Here is a 19,533-nt window from a genome sequence, read left to right on the forward strand (position 1 = left end):
GAAGGACAAGCATCAACTCGAAAGGCTTGATAATTAAACCACAAATCGGAAAACTGCAACAAGGAGAAGCCAGGCGCAATCCAAGGTCCCGGGGTTTGAAGGATGGTTTTATACATTTCTAAACAAGGACTTACCGGGAGACCGGGCAGGCCGAGACCAGGCTCCCCCTTGGGGCCGGATGGCAGTAGTTGTTGACTTGCAACCCCCGGGGACAGCGATGAACAGGAAGTGCAAGATTCACCCTGAAAGAAACCACAATAATGACTTTTATATGCACCTCTGATGTGTAAGTGAACTGAATACAAAGAGCTTGCACTAATGTTATACTTAACTAGCTGGAATGCCAAATTTTGGGTCGATTTGACCTCATCGAGGTCACACCACAAATGAGTCACACACAGGAAGCAGGACACATTATTTGCATTGTATTGTATTACCAGAGGAGGCACCCTTTCAATTTGATGACATTTTTTTGTCAAGGTCATTCACTAGCAGTTTTGCCAAGGTCAATTACTAGCAAGTGAGTCATTTGAATAGAGCGTACGAGAGTTAGACTGCGTGGGCCTATTAGGGTCGCTACTGTGGATCAGTCCAGGTGTGAGCCTGGATCAGTCCAAGGCATCACAACTGCAACCTCTCCATCTGCAGGTCAATTAGGTGCCATCCTTGTAGAGTCCCTCTATGTGTGAGCTTACCAGGCATCATTGGTGTAGAGTCACTCCAGGTGTGTGCCTGAAGAGAAGGAAATTGTACAGTCACCCCATCTGTGGTGTATTAAGTGTCACTATTGTTGAGTCAATCATTCTGTGAGCCTATTAGGTGTCACTGCTGCAGTCACTCCATGTGTGGGTCCATCAGTAGTCACTTTTGTGAAGTCATCTTATATGTGAGCCTATAATAAGTCTTTGTTAGCCTACCAGGAGTCATTACCACTAAGAATTGCTCCACAGAGGACACCATCAGATGAAGTTATTTTTAGATGGCTTCCACGCCACATGACACAATCGTTTTCAGGGAGTTGATCCTGATATATGGACTCAATCCTGTGTGCTATTGAGAGGTTGTTTACAGAAGCCGCCTTACCTTCTCGCCTTTAACTCCATCTAAACCTGGGGTTCCCTGCAAATAAAATAAAAATGTGAGAGAATTAGAAAAATCCAGTTTTACGGGTTGTCAGAGCACTGCAGAGTTTTAACGCATGCCCTTGCCTAATCTTACAACCGCCTTTGACCCGTCAAAGGGAGAGTGACCCTTCAACCCTCAGTCAGACCAAGAACTAAAGCGCACGTGAGAAGTGGTTGAAAAATGGAAGTCCTGATAATCACATTACATCGATGTTGTGCAACTATTAATGTGGGCGACACTGACTGAGAGACGTCCCGGTCAAAGAACAAGAGGATAGAACCAGGGAAGGCATTAGTGACAATGACTGGGTCAGAGTTTATGAAAGTGCATGTGAAGTGATCCCTAAGTGAGGTAAACACAATACCAGCTGCCTGTGTATTTGTAGTACTTCTCTTGAGTGGTTACACATGGCGCCTGTGTGGAGCGGTTACACATGGCGCCTGTGTGGAGCACAGGAAGAGTAAAGGAGAGCAGTAAGAGGGATTGGAGTTTCTTGGGGTTTGGACTTTCTACAGTTTTGATTTTTGCATTTGTTCCTCACCGGCTTGTGGGTTGTAGGTGATGGTGTGTGTCGACCATGAAAGAAATAAAGATAGTTAAACATAAAAGGACAGGACTTCTATCTCAAGCTGCAGCTGAACAAACACTGCATACTGAATTATTGTGTTGGCAACATGCAGAATAGATCTTCCATCGAGGGTTTCTTGTGGGCTGACAGACGAGAACAGTAATGTATTTTTTTTTTTAGGTTTCACAAAATCCTCGCACACTCATCACAAGGAGAGCTAGCGTTAAGGAAGCAATTTCTAATTCATTTATTTATTCTTCACTCCAAAGTGATACATCTACGCATTTCGGCTTGTAAAAAAGCTTTGTTGCGATGTTTTTTAAGCTGGTATTCAAATCGCATATAAAGGCCCATCGTTGGCACTACTGGCTTCCTTCACAATTGCTTCCCCAGAAATGCTTACATTGGCAATGTGGAGAAGTAATGATTCCAAGAGCATCTGACTGCAACATGGCGAAAGACAGACTTCAAGAAAAGATCCCCAACAAGACACAGATAAATCAGGATCTACTCACCGGGTCACCCTTTGGCCCAGGGAGGCCTCCTGCACCCTAAGATGGAAAAAAAAGAGGGAAAGGTGAGAGAACAAAGTGAATTTCAATGCATCATAGAGGTGAAATTCAACAAGGGTTCAAGGACAGATTCAAATTGGTCTCAAAGGCTAATTATAATTTAGAGGTGTCTCCAAAATGTTGGTAGATTGCGTAATGTAACACCAATGATTTATTCGGACTGGAAAATAAGAATTTAAGCGTATTAGCTCCTTCAGCTTTCAATGGTTTTATAACTGCATGTTCTTGCTTGATATCAAACACAGGTTATTCTCAAGCTGCAATCTCGAGTCTGGAGTAAAAAAAGGAATTTTAAAACATGCAGTGGTGCATCATTGGTGTCCAATGTGGTGGAATGTTGCTTCCATTATCCATATGACATCAGTCAAGGAATTCTGTAACTCAAAGGAAGAAATGGTAAGGACAGAAAATGTGGGAGAGGAAACCCATCTTCAGGGAATGACTACTCTGCTTGGATAACCTAGTGAATAGGTAGATCAAGTGGTACAAAATGATTCTGCCAACCATTGTAAAGAATACTTAGGGTCCGATTTATACGTTGGCGGAAAGGGGACTCTGTCATGGTGATATCGTGGTCTATCGACCACTCTATATGTGGGTGAACCTTCAGTTTGGCCACGGCATAAATGCAGTAGTCTCTGACTCCCCTGAGGTGTAAGGGCCACCAGAGAAATGGCTACATGTCCACCCACCCAATTTAGATCAAGCCATTTTTTTATTGATGCAGAACCGTAGCACAGAGTAAAATGAATTGAGAGGCACCGCTGTCACGGTGACTCCTAGCAATGCTTTTTATAAATGACTGTGTTGTAATCTAAATAATGATTGCTCACATGCATTCCTGATGAGACTTTTAGTTCACCAGAGGTAACCCAGGATACAGCCAGCAACAGGCACAGCCACCAACCAAGCTACCTTATTCAAACCCATAGAACGTGCATTTGTCATAATCGCTCTTCACATGAACATTCCCCTATATTTCTACTACATATCTCAAGATCATCACAACACACTGCCTGGTTGGTGGTACTTTATAAATTCGGTGGGCTGCCCCTCTGTCATGGGGATGGACTAATTTACTCCATCCCCATGATGGAACGGTGGGTCATCCACACTAGAATAAATCATGGTCAAAATGTCAAGGTTAAGGGAGTCAGTCTGATGGGTCTGATGGAAATGCAAATAATTTAACAGAAAAAAATTATGGCTGCTAAATGTCAGACTAAACTGGCATGTAAAGGGAATTAAAGAACAGCAATGAGTGAGACTGCATTTTAAACAGTGAGACTCTAATACAATGCACTACACTTGAGGTGGCAAGGTTAATGATAAACTCCAAAATCCTTGCACCAGCACTTGATAAAATAAAAACCCTAGTCCAGCCCGGGGCAAAATGTACCAAACACCCAATTCTTGCCACATCTCCATGTGCTCCGGCCATGCAATTCGCACGGAGGAGACAAACACACACACACGGTAAATTTATTGCCAAAGAAATTCCTACCAAGTCCTATACATTGCATTACCTTCAGCATGAGCGGCCACTCTAATATATCGAATGCTTTTTTAGCGTTGACTAAAGCAGCTCATGCAGGAAGATCATGCTCTACCACATGTAAAATAGCCATCAAGGTTCATAGATTAAAAGCAGTGAACCGTTGTCATATCAATCCAGCTTGCTCAGGAAGCACCAGTAGCTCCATTAAAGGCTGCAAACTCTCTTAAAAAAACCTTAGTCCAGCTCAGTGCAAAATTTACCAAGCACCCAATTCCTGCTACATCTCCATGTGCTCCTGCCCTGCAATTCGCCTGAATAAACAATGTTCCGTCTGCTCCTTCTACAACATCATGAACCCTTGCTATACAATTCCCTTACACAAAACAGCATCTTCCTCCACCTCCTGCTACATCACCGCCTCACTTGCCTGACGACTAACACTCAACACCCAGAATGTGAATATATTCTTTATACAACTCCCTGCCATAAGCCAAACCACACCCTACAGCACCCCATATATCCTCAAATGTAATGGGAGAGTTGAGAAGTTCATGCATCTCATCTTCTACCCAGGCTAGACAAACATTATCCAAAAACTCAGCAATTTCACCAGAATCAAAATCAGTGTGGGTGGAATATAACTTCTCACAGTATTGTTTAAATGCTGATAAAATGCCTGATGAGGATGCCACATTTATATCTGCATGTAGGAGACACACACACACACACCATAGTAAATGTATAGTCTAGGACATTTCTACCAAGTCCCATACAACACATTACCCCCAGCAGTGAATGGCCACTCTAATGCATCAACGTTTTTTCATCATTGAATAAAACAGTGGCTGCAGGAAGATCAAGCTCTATAGACCTCATGCAAACTAGCCATTAGGGCTCGTAGATTATAACCCGTGGATTGTTGTTATATAAATCCTGCTTGATCAGGAAGCACCAGTAGCTCCATTAAAGGCTGCAACGTCTGATTAAAAAGAAATCCTTGTCCAGCCTGGTGCAAAATTTATTGAACACCCAATTTTTGCTACATCTCCATGTGCTCATTCCATGCAATGCACGTAAATAAACCAACTTACTTCTGCTCCTTCTACAACATCATGAACACTTGCTAGACAATTCTCTTACACAAAACAGCATATTCCTCCACCTCCTGCGACATCACAGCCTCACTTGCTTGATTAACACTCAGAATGTCAATGTATGCTTTATATAACTCCCTGCCACTAGCCAAAGCACACTATACAGCACCCTTAATATCCTCAACTGTAATGGGAGAGTTGAGAAGTTCATGCATCTCATCTTCTACCCAGGCTAGACAAACATTATCCAAAAACTCGGCAATTTCGCCGGAATCAAAATTAGTGTGGGTGAAATATAACTTCTCACAGTATTGTTTAAATACTGATAAAATGCCTGATGAGGACGTTGCATTCACACCTGCATGGGAGGCACACGCACACACACACACACACGTACACACAAGAATTAGTTGCAGAAAAAAGAGAACTATGCTCATCTAATATAATAATTCTACATGGCATAGCAACTGCGGACCAAATGTACATCTGGCTTCTGAAAAACACTAATTCCCCGCTGTAGATGCCCATACCGCAACTAATAGCTGCACAAAATATACCAGTTTTTTCACGAGCCACTCTATATGGTATAACATGTTTACATGCCCAGAACAACCACATGGGGTGTGCACGTGTCTTTGTACCTGTGGTGTTATGAGGTGAAGGTACAGGTATCCACCATTACAGTTCAATTTCCTCTTCTCTGATTTGTAAGGTACAACTGTTGATAACTAATATGAGAAGTGTAAAATCGGTGTTGTGCGGGAATACAATTAAACCAGTTACTGCAATGGGCCTTTACAAAACAATTATTGTATAGGCATGAAGGTAAGATACATTTGTCATTTTAGATGTAAGCTCATGTTTCTGTGCTATCCCTTTCCAAAGAAACACACTCACAAAATATCAAAATAATGCTCACCACACAACTTCCAATTACCATCGCAAAACACAGCCCGCGAGTTTGGAGGCAAAACCAGCACAGCAGCTCCCTCTGTAATACCAACAACAGAGCCATCCAACTTATCTCTTTTTCCTTCTCCTTACCCTTGTACGTTCATCGTTGTTTCCACAATACCAAACTCCTATCTTTCTAGTGCTTGGACCTTGCCTCTCCTCAACATCTTTTTTCAGTTCTTACCCTGCTCCTATTGTTTCCCTCTGGCTCTTGTCTACCCCCATCCTTCTCTTCCATCACAAAGCGTTCTCTGTTACCTAATTAGGTTCAACTGCTTCTTCCTCACCTCAATTGTAGTTCTCCTTTCTTTTAACTCCCAAATACACCTTTTATAGTCCTCCTTCTTCCTGTGTCTTTCTTTGCTACACATGCGTATCCTACCCAATTCCTTGCCCTACAAGGAGAGAAAGTTGTTTCTCCCAAAAGTCCCCCGGTTTAAGTGGGATCCATGCCTGGAAGAGGCTGTATCCTTTAGTCCAAGCCTGTCCAAGGAGTCCCTCACAAGTAGTATAAAACTGCAATAGGACCCCGTCTTTTCTCCACAGGACTGTGTCTTCATATTATTCAAACCTACCAGCTTGCCTGGCTCCCCGATGCCTGGAGGTCCAGGCTCCCCTTTGGGTCCAGTTTTTCCTGGAAGTCCAATTGCATTTGCAATGCCTGTGGGCAGGGTTGGACAAACTTCACAGGGATCTCCCTATGAAAAGAGAATGAATAAAAAGGCTGAAATTAATATGAAGCATTGAATTCTGAGCAGAGTCAATGCATGCTCAAACAATGTCAGCTAGTGTAGAGCAAAGACCAATGCAAAGTCAAAAACACAGACACCGGATGATAAAAAGTGTTACACATGAGAGGTAAATGAATTTAGATTATGCAGACATGAGAGGGAGAGACAACAATTACATCCGGATAAGATTAAACCAGTTTTAGCAATACCTCATTTAAGTTGAAATGTTTAAAACAAAATGTATTCATTTTATTAAAAATAATATTGGCCATTTCTAAAGTTTGTGTTCCATGTAAAACAATATATAGAGTAAATGTATATTCAAAAAATATAGATTCGCAAGAGTACATTTATTACCAGTACATTTACCATACATAAATATCTCCATACAAAGATTACTATTGAACCTAAACCTACTATCAAGAACTAGTCACTAAATATGCTAAGACTGGACTTAGTATAGTAAATTAGCCAATATTTTAGTTAAAATGTCCTGTATAGAAACATAATCAACAGTGATTCTGGCAGTTGCTGACCAAAAATGTACATTACATGTTGGCACCACCACAAAGATACAAATGACAAATATCAACAATCCAGGTAAGACAAATATACACTATTAGAGGTCAGAGTCTTCTTCACGATGCAATATAAAGGAACGCAGATGTTCCCAGAAGTCATTGGAGCGAACAATGAGATAAGTAAAATCAGCATACTTACCTATTCATTACAATACAGTAAGTCTTTGAAGCATTATTCATTCTTAGCTGGTATTATGCTCATCCCATAAATGACAACCACCCTCTTGGCTAACAATAATATCAAAGATATAAATTTCAGAATTTTCCTAGGCACCTTTATCTGTATGTCCAAGAAGTGCAAAAAATGGTGTTGGATCAAAAGTATTTTCAATTATTCCACTTATTGTTTCAAAACACTTTATTCCAGAACTCAAACACATTCGGACATAACTAAGAGATACGCAGAAAACTCATATTATTTGCACTACTTTTTACACATACAACCCCCTCAGGAGAATATTTTACCATATCTTATGGTGTGTAATATATACAATGGATGAACCTAAAGTGATTCAGTTTATGCCTATAATTAAATGGTATTTCGTTAACCTGAGCAAAATATTTCCAGCAACCAACAGACAGTGATTGTCCAAATACACTCTCCCAAGCTTGCTTAGCTTCTTGCGTTGGTCCACAGGTCAACATCTCAGCATACATAAAAGACATGGTCTGAGCCGTTGAACAACCGTAGTGATCAGAGGCACCTCCACAGGTGGAAGGGTAAAGTCAGAACATATTGTTTTAGCCACCAAACGGACACTACAATAAAGCATGACTGCCAAAGGTGACTCACCTCCCTTAGTCTTATAATCCTGTACCTTCATAAACATAACGTTGAGAAAATTATCCACCACCTTATGTCCAAGTCTCTCAATATATTTCTGGAGGGTCTTTCAAGGATGAGTGGCAAAAGCGGATTGCTGGTTATGGTCAACAAAAAGAATATGATATCGTGGCACCAATTCTTTTAGCCAATTCCCACTATGGCCATCTAGTCATCCCCACCATGTCTACAAAGGAGGTGTCCTACACATCACCGATACAAATGAGTGTGACTCAGCGATCCTATGCTCACATTTTACATACATAACAGAGGACTTCTAGTCAAACCAGTATTTAGCATAATGTGCCTGGGCTATGTAGTAATATAAAACAAAGCCGGGCATTGCAACACTCCTTTCAGCAACAGCTGTGTTAGCATCTACCACCGCACTCATGGCTGTTTACCTTTACAATATCTGTTTAAGGTGTCAAAAACAGTTAGCAGGTATATGGATAGGGATATTTGCGAACAAATGTGAAAACCTCAACATCAGAATAATTTTGTTAAAGATATTCTCTACAGTAGAGAGATTGGTAAAACTATCAAAAGCTCGACAACGTCTATAAGTGATATATGGCTCTCCTAAAGTTCTTTCTGAGCATTTCTACTGCAGCTCTAGGTACATACCCCCTAATTTTTCACTTCATCCGCTCACCAATAGAAGAGATATTTACCCCAATATATCCATACTGTCTGTAAGTGGGAATAACTCCAATTTATATCAATTAATAAAAAAACGGATTAACTGCAAAGTGTAATTATCTCTGTAATAATGGGGGTCATCTTGATTTCCAGCCAGCTTCTGAATACAAAGTATTATATCATCGGCATATAGACATGTCAAGAACAATCTGCCCATTACATAGATAACACGATGCGAGTGGCTATCATACAGCAGGCACACCATGCAATAGCTTCTGCAAATATCGACAGTGACAATGGATACTCCAGATGAGTACCTCTACTAATGCTAATAACATTTGAGAAAGGATATCAATCTTCATACGAACCACAGGTCCCATATGTGGTAAATTTATTGTCTAGGAAATTCATGCCAAGTCCCATACGTCACATTACCTCCTTCATAAACGGCCACTCTAATTCATCAAATGGTTTTTCAGCTGCTGCAGGAAGATCATGTTCTACCCTATGTGAAATAGTCGTTAGGGTTCATAAATTAAAAGCTGTGGATCATTGTGGTATAAATCATTCTCGGTCTGGAAGTACCAATAGCTCCATTAAAGGCTGCAACCTCTTATGGTCAGCATGCGAGAGCGCCCTTTATGAGGAGCAGTAATAGGAGTCTCATCCTGGCTTCTTAAGAACAGTAATTAGTGCTAACATGACTGATGGACTTGGTCTCCCCTTAACTATAGCTGTGTTAAATACATCCAGTAACTTGGGTGCCAGAATGTCAGTTTATTCTTTATAAACTTCACCTAGAGGCCATCACCTTACAGGCCCTGCCACAAGCCAAACCACCTCCAGCCCCCTAAATCTCCTCACCTCTAATGGGAGAGTTGAGAAGTTCACACATCTCATCTTCTACCGAGGCCAGAACAACATTATCCCTAAACGAGCAACCTCACTGCAATCAAAATGAATGCGAATAGAATATAACTTCTCACAGTAATATTTAAATACTTATAAAATATCTGATGAGGATATCACATTCTGAGCTGCATCAGTGATGATACTTGAGATCTGCAAAGTCAGTGTTCTGAGCTCTGGTGATTCATGCATGTCCTACCTAGGCAGTCCCCTCCCCAAATGCTCTAGCCGGGGCCTGCTTGCCCAGATAACATCTCACTTAATGCGGCCTCTTGAATCCTTTTTACTGTGTCTCAGGTTTTGATCAGAATGTCTTTATCTTTAGTTATCTCATAAGACATTGTCATGGACAAGCAGACAAGTGGGGCGCCACAGATGCCGACTTCAAGGCAAGACTCGGCAAAGCAAGGGCTGCTTCCATTTAGCTAAAGAAGATGTAAAGCCCCAAGGACTTAATACTACAAACCAAGAATAGTCTTTTTAACACCAATGTATAAACGGTCATTCTGTATAAAGAGCAACTTGGAGGGCAACAGTGACTACCACCAACAAAGTCTAGACCTTCATCTACACCTGTCTGAGAAACACCCTCCAAATCCACTGCCAAAACACTGTAAGCAATAACAACCTAAGGCAGCAGACTTTCTAACTCACAGCTCATCAAGAAATCATGAACAAATTCTGCGGCTGAATAGGTCACACCCTCCGCAAGACCACATCGAACATCAGCAAGCAAGCCTTCACCTGAAACCCTGAAAGGAAAAGGAAAAAAGGAAGGCCACGAAACTCCTGGCATCGATGAATTGTGGCTGACTGCAAGGAGATGGGTTACACCTGGAGTCAGATTGAAAGAAAAGCCCAAGACAGAGATGACTGGAGAGACTTGGTTGGTGGCCTGTACTCTAGAAGGGGTACTAGGCATAAGTAGGAAAGTATTTCATAAGACATCTTCAACCCCTTCAGCTCAATTTCCAATGTTTTCAACTGTGTATGCAGCAATCTGAGAATGCCTGGTCAATTAGAAATACATACAGTGGCGTCACTAGGGTTGGCGTCACCCGGTGTGGGTAACTCATGGTATCACCCCGTCACAACTTACCGGATGGACCAACTCACCCTCTGCCTGCACCATCTCTCCCTCTGTCCACACCATCTCCCCTCCACCTGCACCATCTCACCCCCTGCCTACACCATCTCTTCCTCAGCCTGCACCATCTCACCCTCTGCCTGCACCATCTCCCGTCTGCCTGCACCATCTCTCCTTTTGTCCACACCATCTCCCCTCCGCCTGCACCATCTCTCCCTCTGCCCGCACCATCTCTCCCTCTGCCTGCACCATCTCCCCTCCGCCTGCACCATCTCTCCCTCTGCCTGCACCATCTCCCCCTCTGTCTGCACCATCTCCCCTCCGCCTGCACCATCTCTCCCTCTGCCTGCACATCTCTCCTTCTGCCTGCACCATCTCCCTTCCGCCTGCACCATCTCTCCCTCTGCCTGGACCATCTCCCCTCCGCCTGCACCATCTCTCCCTCTGTCAGCACCATCTCTCCCCCTGCCTGCACCATCTCCCTGCTGCCTGCACCCTCTCTCCCTCTGTCTGCACCATCTCCCCTCCGCCTGCACCATCTCAACCCCTGCCTGCACCATCTCATCCCCTGCCTGCACCATTTCTCCCTCAGTCTGCACCATCTCACACTCTGCCTGCACCATCTCTCCCTTTGTCCACACCATCTCCCCTCCGCCTGCACCATCTCTCCCTCTGCCTGCACCATCTCTCCCTCTGCCTGCACCATCTCTCCCTCTGCCTGCACCATCTCCCCTCCACCGCACCATCTCCCCTCCGCCTGCACCATCTCCCCCTCTGCCTGCACCATCTCCCCTTCGCCTGCACCATCTCTCCCTCTGCCTGCACATCTCTCCCTCTGCCTGCACCATCTCCCTGCACCATCTCTCCCTCTGTCTGCACCATCTCCCCCCTGCCTGCACAATCTCACCCCCTGCCTGCACCATCTCACCCCCTGCCTGCACCATTTCTCCCTCAGCCTGCACCACCTCCCCTCTGCCTGCACCATCTCTCCCTTTGTCCAGACCATCTCCCCTCCACCTGCACCATCTCTCCCTCTGCCTGCACCATCTCCCCTCTGCCTGCACCATCTCTCCCTTTGTCCACACCATCTCCCCTCCGCCTGCACCATCTCTCCCTCTGCCTGCACCATCTCTCCCTCTGCCTGCACCATCTCCACTCTGCCTGCACCATCTCTCCCTCTGCATGCACCATCTCCCCTCCGCCTGCACCATCTCCCCTCCGCCTGCACCATCTCTTCCTCTGCCTGCACATCTCTCCCTCTGCCTGCACCATCTCCCCTCCACCTGCACCATCTCTCCCTCTGCCTGCACCATCTCCCCTCCGCCTGCACCATCCCTCCCTCTGCCTGCACCATCTCTCCCTCTGCCTGCACCATCTCACCCCCTGCCTGCACCATCTCACCCCTGCCTGCACCATTTCTCCCTCAGCCTGCACCATCTCACACTGTGCCTGCACCACCTCCCCTCTGCCTGCACTATCTCTCCCTTTGTCCACACCATCTCCCCTCCGCCTGCACCATCTCTCCCTCTGCCTGCACCATCTCTCCCTCTGCCTGCACCATCTCTCCCTCTGCCTGCACCATCTCCCCTCTGCCTGCACCATCTCTCCCTCCGCCTGCACCATCTCCCCTCCGCCTGCACCATCTACCCCTCTGCCTGCACCATCTCACCCTCTGCCTGCACCATCTCACCCTCTGCCTGCACCATCTCACCCTCTGCCTGCACCATCTCCCTCTCTGCCTGCACCATCCCTCCCCTTCCGCCTGCACCCACACCCCCCTCCTGCTGCTCTTTTAACCCTTTCCTCGTCACCTTCTCCACCACCCCCATGGTTTCTCCCTCACAGTTCTCGGCTTTCCTCAAAGTGACTGAAATAAACTCATGAAATGTGCTTTGAATTCATGCGCGGGACACTGAGGATAAGTTTAAATAGACACAGAAGACACACTCTCCCTCACCTTTGAGCAGAGGCGAGGCTGCAGAGCTGTGCTACATACACAGCGTAACCAGATGGTGTCACCCTATGTGAGGGTGTTTCACCTGTGCGGTCCGCACCCCCACAACCCCCTAGTGACGCCACTGAATACATACCCCTAATATGTACAAGTTAATTACTTTCCATTTCCACTACGGATACTGACCCCTCATTCAATGTAAAATATTCCAGAATGTCCGATTTGATCCCAAACCTAAATACTTTGTCAAACATATAAGTGAAAGTCCTCCCCCACAACATTGGGAGTTCTGCATATTTATGACATTTAAGCATAATATCAACAAAGTACTCAGGTATGGAGTAGTGTAAATAGGCTCTACCCTGATTTGTCACAGTTATTCAATTATATACTCATAACTGGCATTATCTTCATTGTATGTCTTAACTTCCTTAACATGTGTGAAGCATTTAAATGTATTAATGAAATGTAATCACCATAGGTATTAGTGGTTTATATACGAGTAAACTAATGTTCACTTCAAACAAGTAACCATCTCCTCTCCTATTCACGTTTTGCATGTATTCCTAAAGTTATACTTGTGTATGTATAATCACGTATTCAAATTCATGATAACCTCTGGCTAACATAACCTGACTACAAGCCTCAACTGAAATGTGTTTATCCTTGCCAGTACATTCTTTCTTTCCTTTTGCAGGTGCATTATCATACTCCTCTTTAGTTAGAGAAAGGCGTAATATTTGTATTAGAAGAGTAGGGTTCTAGATGTTCAGGGAAGCCTGGAGACAGAAATTAATTCTCATCAAATTACGCCTGAAAATGACAAGGAAGAGGTTCAGAGTCACCCTCGCAGGGTGGCACGGAGGACTTGCTAGGGTCATTAATGAAAGAAATGAAGCTGAATTTCACTAAATCAGAAACAAATCAAGGAAAGATCCAGGCAACTTGTGAGGCTTTGGAATCTAAGGTTAATGCCTTAATGGACCGAGAGTCAGCGATGGAGAATACAGTGGAACAAACCAAGGAAGAGGTGAAAACCTGCCAGGGAGAAATTGACAACTTAAGAATAAGCGAAAATTAGCTTAAAGAAAAAATTGAAATCTTGAAAAACAATTCAAGAAGAAACAACCTACAAATACTAAATATCCCGGAAGGTTTAGAAGGACAGAACATACGAAAATTTGTAGTGAATTTATTGAAAGAATCTCTCCCAGAAATAGAAGAGAAAATCTTGGACATAGATATTCAAAGGGTGCATAGAGACCCTTTTAGACTAAATAAACTGAGGAACCTTTTCCAAAAGTGACTATAACTTTAAAATCCGTTCTGACATATCTAGAACCACACAAGACAGACAGTGAGTGCTTGGCAACTGTATGCAAGAATTGAGGTCATTAGGAGCAACAGTTCACAAGAACTTCCCAGCCTCATTGAGGATTATGTGGAATAACAAAATACACAACTTTAGGGAACCAAAAGAAGTGGATAAATTACTAGAACAAATTAATACACAAAAATAAGTGCCATTTACAGTGCAAAATAGAGCCTCACGTAACAGAGCTCAAAATAGGGCAATTAGTATTGTGCAAATGTTAGTAAGGGTAAGGGAGGGTTCTCCAGTGGGAGGGTGAGGAATATAAGTTTACTTTTTAAGAGCACAGTTTTGTTTTTTTTGGGTAGGGAGCCTTAGGGAAAAAATAAAAAATAAAAACAATTGTCCAATATGCAAAATATAAGGTCAGCCAAGATCCTGACAAAACGCACAATACCGCTGTAATTATTAAGAAGGGCGATGGAGAAAGAAACAGGCCAAGTTTGCGCTATATAAAACTTTATAAATAAATAAATAAGATGATTGAACCTCAGGGCAAAAATAAAATAAAGATCATAACGCAGAATGTAAACGGGCTCAGAGTGAAGAAGAGAAGACGCAACAATTATTTGAATATCTAAAAATAATAAAAAGTGATGTTATAATTTTACAATAAACCCACCTTTTAAAATCTGAGTGGGTTGGAAACATCAAAAATGGGTGGAAAACTACGTTTGTACAAATCAGGCTTGTTGTATTAAGGGAGTGGCAATACTAGTTAAAAAACCATCACAAATATTTATTGTAGAGGAGTTTGTAGACCCAAAGGGCAGATGGGCACCTGCTAAACTGAAACTAGAGGGTAATCTTTATCTGGTTGTTGGATACTAAGGCCCAAATACTGATGACCCAGCTCCGCTTCAATCTTTTTATGCCCAACTAATCAATGTATCCATCCCAATTATCCTGGGAGAACTTGTTATTAGATCCCAAAAAGGATAGACAACCCCCATGGAGAGCTTTGAATCTACCTAAGATGAGGGAAAGGTTAAATAGCTTTAAAGAAGATTTGGGTTTGGTTGACATTTGGAAAAGCAAATGTAACTAAAATAACAGATTTACATATAAAATTCATAAATACGGTCACACATCAAGAATTGATTTTTTCTTGATAGACAAAATGCTAAGCAAAAAGGTATTAAAAGTACAACATGTCCCCGCACATTTATCCGACCATTCACTAGTATACATAGAAATAAGCCAGGACCACTTTCAGGGCGTAGTAAAATGGACCGTAGACCGTACACTTCTTTTGGATGAACAGGTTATTGATAATTTGAAAATTATAACGGAAGAATACTTCCAAATTAACTCCAATGGAGAGATATCTACCCAAGTAGTATCGGACGCATATAAGGCGGTTATTAGAGACGCTCTGATTAGCCTAGCAGTAACAAGAAATAAGGAGATTAGACAGACAATAAGTCAATTTGAGTTAGACATCTCGGAACAATATAAGATTTATGAAGAAACGGCTTCTAATGCAGAACAAGAAAGAGCAAGAGAAAAAATAGCCAAAAAGAAGTGTGACTTGTCCAATTATTTGGAGGGAAGAATAAGAAGAAGGTGGGAAGCCAGTAGTCTGTCTAATTATGGATATGGGGAAGGGAGTGGGAAACTCCTCGCATGGAAAATCAAGACTGACTCCAAAAGAAAGAAATAAAATAATATATAAAAAAAAAATATCAAATTAATCAATTATTTAGTAATTGTACCACATATGAATAAACCACTAGAAACACTGAACATGAACTGCAATTTATGTTGCATATCAAACTAAGAGTTTCTGAATCCAAACACAAATATAATAGAATAATAAATGATCAAATATCAGTCATAACATTCATGCTAGAAGTATTCATTTTCTGTCTTGAAGGGACATTCGGTCACCAGGGCTGGGTCTATTTCTATCTTTAGAACACAGAGGCCTTTTGATGTATTGAAGTGCCACATCCGGATGTGTAAATAAATGCGCCTCTCCATTATGTTCAATTCTTAGCATGGCCATACACAAATTGGAATATTTAATTGCTTTCTTACCTCAATTGTTTTTTGCCCTCCAGAAAGGATTCCTAGCTTCTTGAACTGCTGATGTGAATGAACCATTATCTGCATTGATTCTATTAAGATGCAGCATCACATCTCTGTCCCTATAATTAAACTTGCACAAAAGTACAGGTTGAGGATTTGCCACAGGCATGGCGTGGGAGCCAATGATCTATGAGCTTTCCGAACAATGAGAGAACACCTTTAGGCTGAACAGAGATTTCAACAATTGTTCCACGTTGCTTGCACCGTGTGTGTTTTTATCTCCAGAGATGTGCACATTGTTTCAGCATGACTGCCCTCCCCAGTATTTAACGTTATAATTTCAATTTCTTGGCATAGTTTGGGCAAAGGATCTATTATTTATCAAGCCGAGCCCTCGACGTCTGATATCTGAGCTTCTGCAGCAGCCATTCATGTTTCTTGCTTATAAACTCATTAAATAGCCTAATAATCAATAGTTAGAAATGGAATTTGGCTAGATTTATGAATGAAAAAAGGAACCAAAATGATTTCTGCTCGTAATTCCTCAAATCAGCCAAATTTTGTATATACATAATGAGATGTATATTCTGCATTTCTACGGGGCAGGCAACCGTATTAGGATTTTTCTGCTGGAACGCAATTGGCTTTTGCTGATTCTACATTTTTGACCGAATAGCAATTCTATATTAATGTTAACATGGCGCTCAAACACAATTTTGCCTCAAGGCTTGCTTAAAGAGGGTTTAGGATCCACCTGGCTCACTCACAGAGAGGACTCTGGAACTTTCCTCTAAGTGCCTTCTGAAATAGGGTTTGCTTTGTACAAGGATTAGAGCATATTTCTACGCTGATGATCAAAATGAATTTCAAAACATCTAATCCAAAGTATTGAAATCACTACATTGAGGCCCGCCAATGGTTTTCTGGCTCCTTCTTCAATGTGCTGGACTTGTCCAAGAAGTGTTTCTTGGTCCTAGTGTTTTGTATGTCTGAGTATGAGGAGGAGCATACAGATGGTGCCTCACAAAACACCCAAAGAAATATATAGCAACTATCTTGTGTCACTCTAGACATAGGATATGCATCTGGATGTACAGCTGCATTGGTACTTATCTACCATCTTCCAGTAAGGCAAGCATGGAGATTTACCCACGAACAATGTGGTTTATTGCTCTAGTTTGTGACTTTGGAAACAAGTAACCTGATCTCAAAATCCGATTTTCACACTTTATCAATTTCTGCATTTGGCAGGAGATCAGTTAGAGTTTAGAAAAGTGAAAGAATTATGTAAATCAGCACCTCTTCTGTCAGCCTAACCTGCAGTTCCTACATCTCATTTAAACATGTGGTAACAATTTGATTTACAGTAGCGGAGCCTCGGCAGCCTTTGAGGCTGGTCAAGCAGGCTGCTATGACAAAGTGGCCCAGCATTACATTTTTGCTTGCTGTACATACTTCCTTGTCAACGAAAGTGCATCAGTTTCTTTAACAAAATACACTGCTGTTGTGGCAATGAAGTAAAAATACTATATGTGGGCTGCTGAGGGACAGGCAAAAGTGAGCCCTGTTAACCAAGTTTTTAGGAGACCAGTCCAACAAACTCAAAATGACCCCCTGTCCGAGTGCGGACATAAAGATAGCACTCGTAAATGCCCTTTGTGAATTCCCAAAGTTGTAAACTTAGATGTCTGGTCTAAGTTTAGACCAAACGTCTAAGTTTACCTTTGTGAACCAGGCCCTCTGTGTGCTGGTTAGAAAGAAGGAGACTCTCTAGAAATATCTTTCAGTGAGTGTCAGCAATGTGTTAAGGTACACTGCCACCAGAAATGAGATCCAGAGATCATCAGCACTGATCAATGATCTCCAAAATCTATGAAGGACATTTGTACCCAGCAGTAAGCCTTAATAACCTTTAAAATACAGTGGTGGATTGAGAAGAAGGTACCTTTTAAATGAGGTACAAAGCATATCTCCTAATGCAACACTGGGAAAACAGACATTCACATGCCTAAAGAGAGAGAGGTTGTCAGTGGGAAGCAAGACTTAGAATCAGAAATAAGTGCTAGCCCAAGTTAACAGGAAGCAGTAAGTTGCAGCAGCTGAGAGGAGAAGTTAGTAAGACATCATCAAGCATAAAACAGGACTCAATAGCTGGGAGAGCAAGGGTACAAGATGCAACAACATTTTTCACCACCGCCATACATGAGTTGAAACATAAATAGATTAGCAAAACTAAAAGAGGGGAGAAAGGGCTGAAGTGCCTGCAGAGGAGGATCCAGCAGAAGATAAGAGGTTTCAAGAATCTTACAAGAGCAGCCAGCAATTAAGAGGATGGGCAACAAAGGGGAACTACAGAGTAAAGCGAAAGCAACAGAAGGAAGAATGTGTCAAAGTGTCAAAAAGCCACTGTGAGGAAGAGGAGTCAATCAGAGTCAGGAAACCTGAGTAATATGAGAGGGAGAGTCAATGAGATAGGAAAATAAAGAGGAGAAACCATGCCCCTAAAACTTGATCAAATGGGGGCTTGCTAGCGATAAGCCAAAATAAGTGAATGTTTTTATGCTCCCGCTGCGTATGACCTCAGAGAGAGTGACCTGGAAGATGACCCATTGGTCACTCAGGTGCCTCCAGATAACAATCTCCAGGAGAAAGAACATCAAAGAGATTACATCATTTTAGGCTTCAAGAAAGACAGAAACAATGAGAGGATCTTAGAATGTGTCAGAAGGAATGCGTCAAAAGGAAGAGAGGACAAAAGATCCTGTTGTTACCAAACTTGGCACCAGAGATGATATACAAGAACCTCAGTTATTACATTATTAAAGAAAAATATTTTTATGTAATCTTGCAAAGGTAGAGGCCCTGTTGAGGTCAGTGCTGGTATCTCAGAAGTAGAATGAGAGGCACTAAGAATAGAAAAGTCTTATAGGCTGATGATGAGCAGAAATGGGACTGAGGAAGTGAAGGAAATCAAACTGACTGTGACATTTGGGAGCATTAAACCAAATATGACATACCACATACTATGAAGTGACTTATCTTTGATAGATGGAAAGGAATGTATAGATGTCAGTACTCCTTGAACACCAGTTGGAAAAATGGCCAAGGGTATTAGTAATAATTAAGCTTGAATGTACTACACCTCCGTAGACATGGAATGTCCTATTTTTTTGCACTGCATATGCCTGTTTTCTTCGACTAAACCAACAAAAATAAAATGTAAAAGAACATCTTACCTTTTCTCCCTTTGAGCCAGAAAATCCTGGTTTTCCCTAAAAAAATTTAAAATAAATCACCACGGGTCATTGTTACAAGTTAAAAAACAGAACACCTGGAGTATAAATTGATCAGATGCTGAGAAGGAATTTTAATATTATTCGATTAAGTACTTACAGGTTTCCCAGTGGGACCCTCTTGTCCAGGTGGCCCTGGAACACCCTAGGAAGGAAGCACATATTCAAGTAAAAAAATAAAAAGAGAACAGCGAGAAAAATAAATGTGCTTGGGATAGTGAAGCAGCAGTATGCACTACTGTTTTTGTTATCTATACTGTGCTCAAAACCAAATTTTGCAAACTCTTGCTCAAAGAGAA

General features: G+C 42.3%; 1 protein-coding gene across 5 annotated transcripts in view; it reads right to left on the reverse strand.

The window, feature by feature from the left end:
* COL16A1 (collagen type XVI alpha 1 chain) overlaps positions 1 to 19,533 on the reverse strand; it is a 950,832-nt gene that overhangs the window by 386,744 nt on the left and 544,555 nt on the right. For all 5 annotated transcript variants that reach the window (XM_078680648.1, XM_078680645.1, XM_078680647.1 and 2 more), the window contains exons 20-25: positions 19,335 to 19,379; positions 19,178 to 19,213; positions 6,387 to 6,509; positions 2,209 to 2,244; positions 1,084 to 1,119; positions 135 to 242 (exon numbers count right to left, since the gene is read on the reverse strand). In XM_078680648.1, the coding sequence (XP_078536774.1) occupies positions 135 to 242; positions 1,084 to 1,119; positions 2,209 to 2,244; positions 6,387 to 6,509; positions 19,178 to 19,213; positions 19,335 to 19,379 (384 nt within the window). The remainder of the gene's footprint in view (positions 1 to 134; positions 243 to 1,083; positions 1,120 to 2,208; positions 2,245 to 6,386; positions 6,510 to 19,177; positions 19,214 to 19,334; positions 19,380 to 19,533) is intronic.

This window comes from Lissotriton helveticus, chromosome 3_1 (genome assembly GCF_964261635.1).
Source record: "Lissotriton helveticus chromosome 3_1, aLisHel1.1, whole genome shotgun sequence".
Lineage (NCBI taxonomy): Eukaryota > Metazoa > Chordata > Amphibia > Caudata > Salamandridae > Lissotriton > Lissotriton helveticus.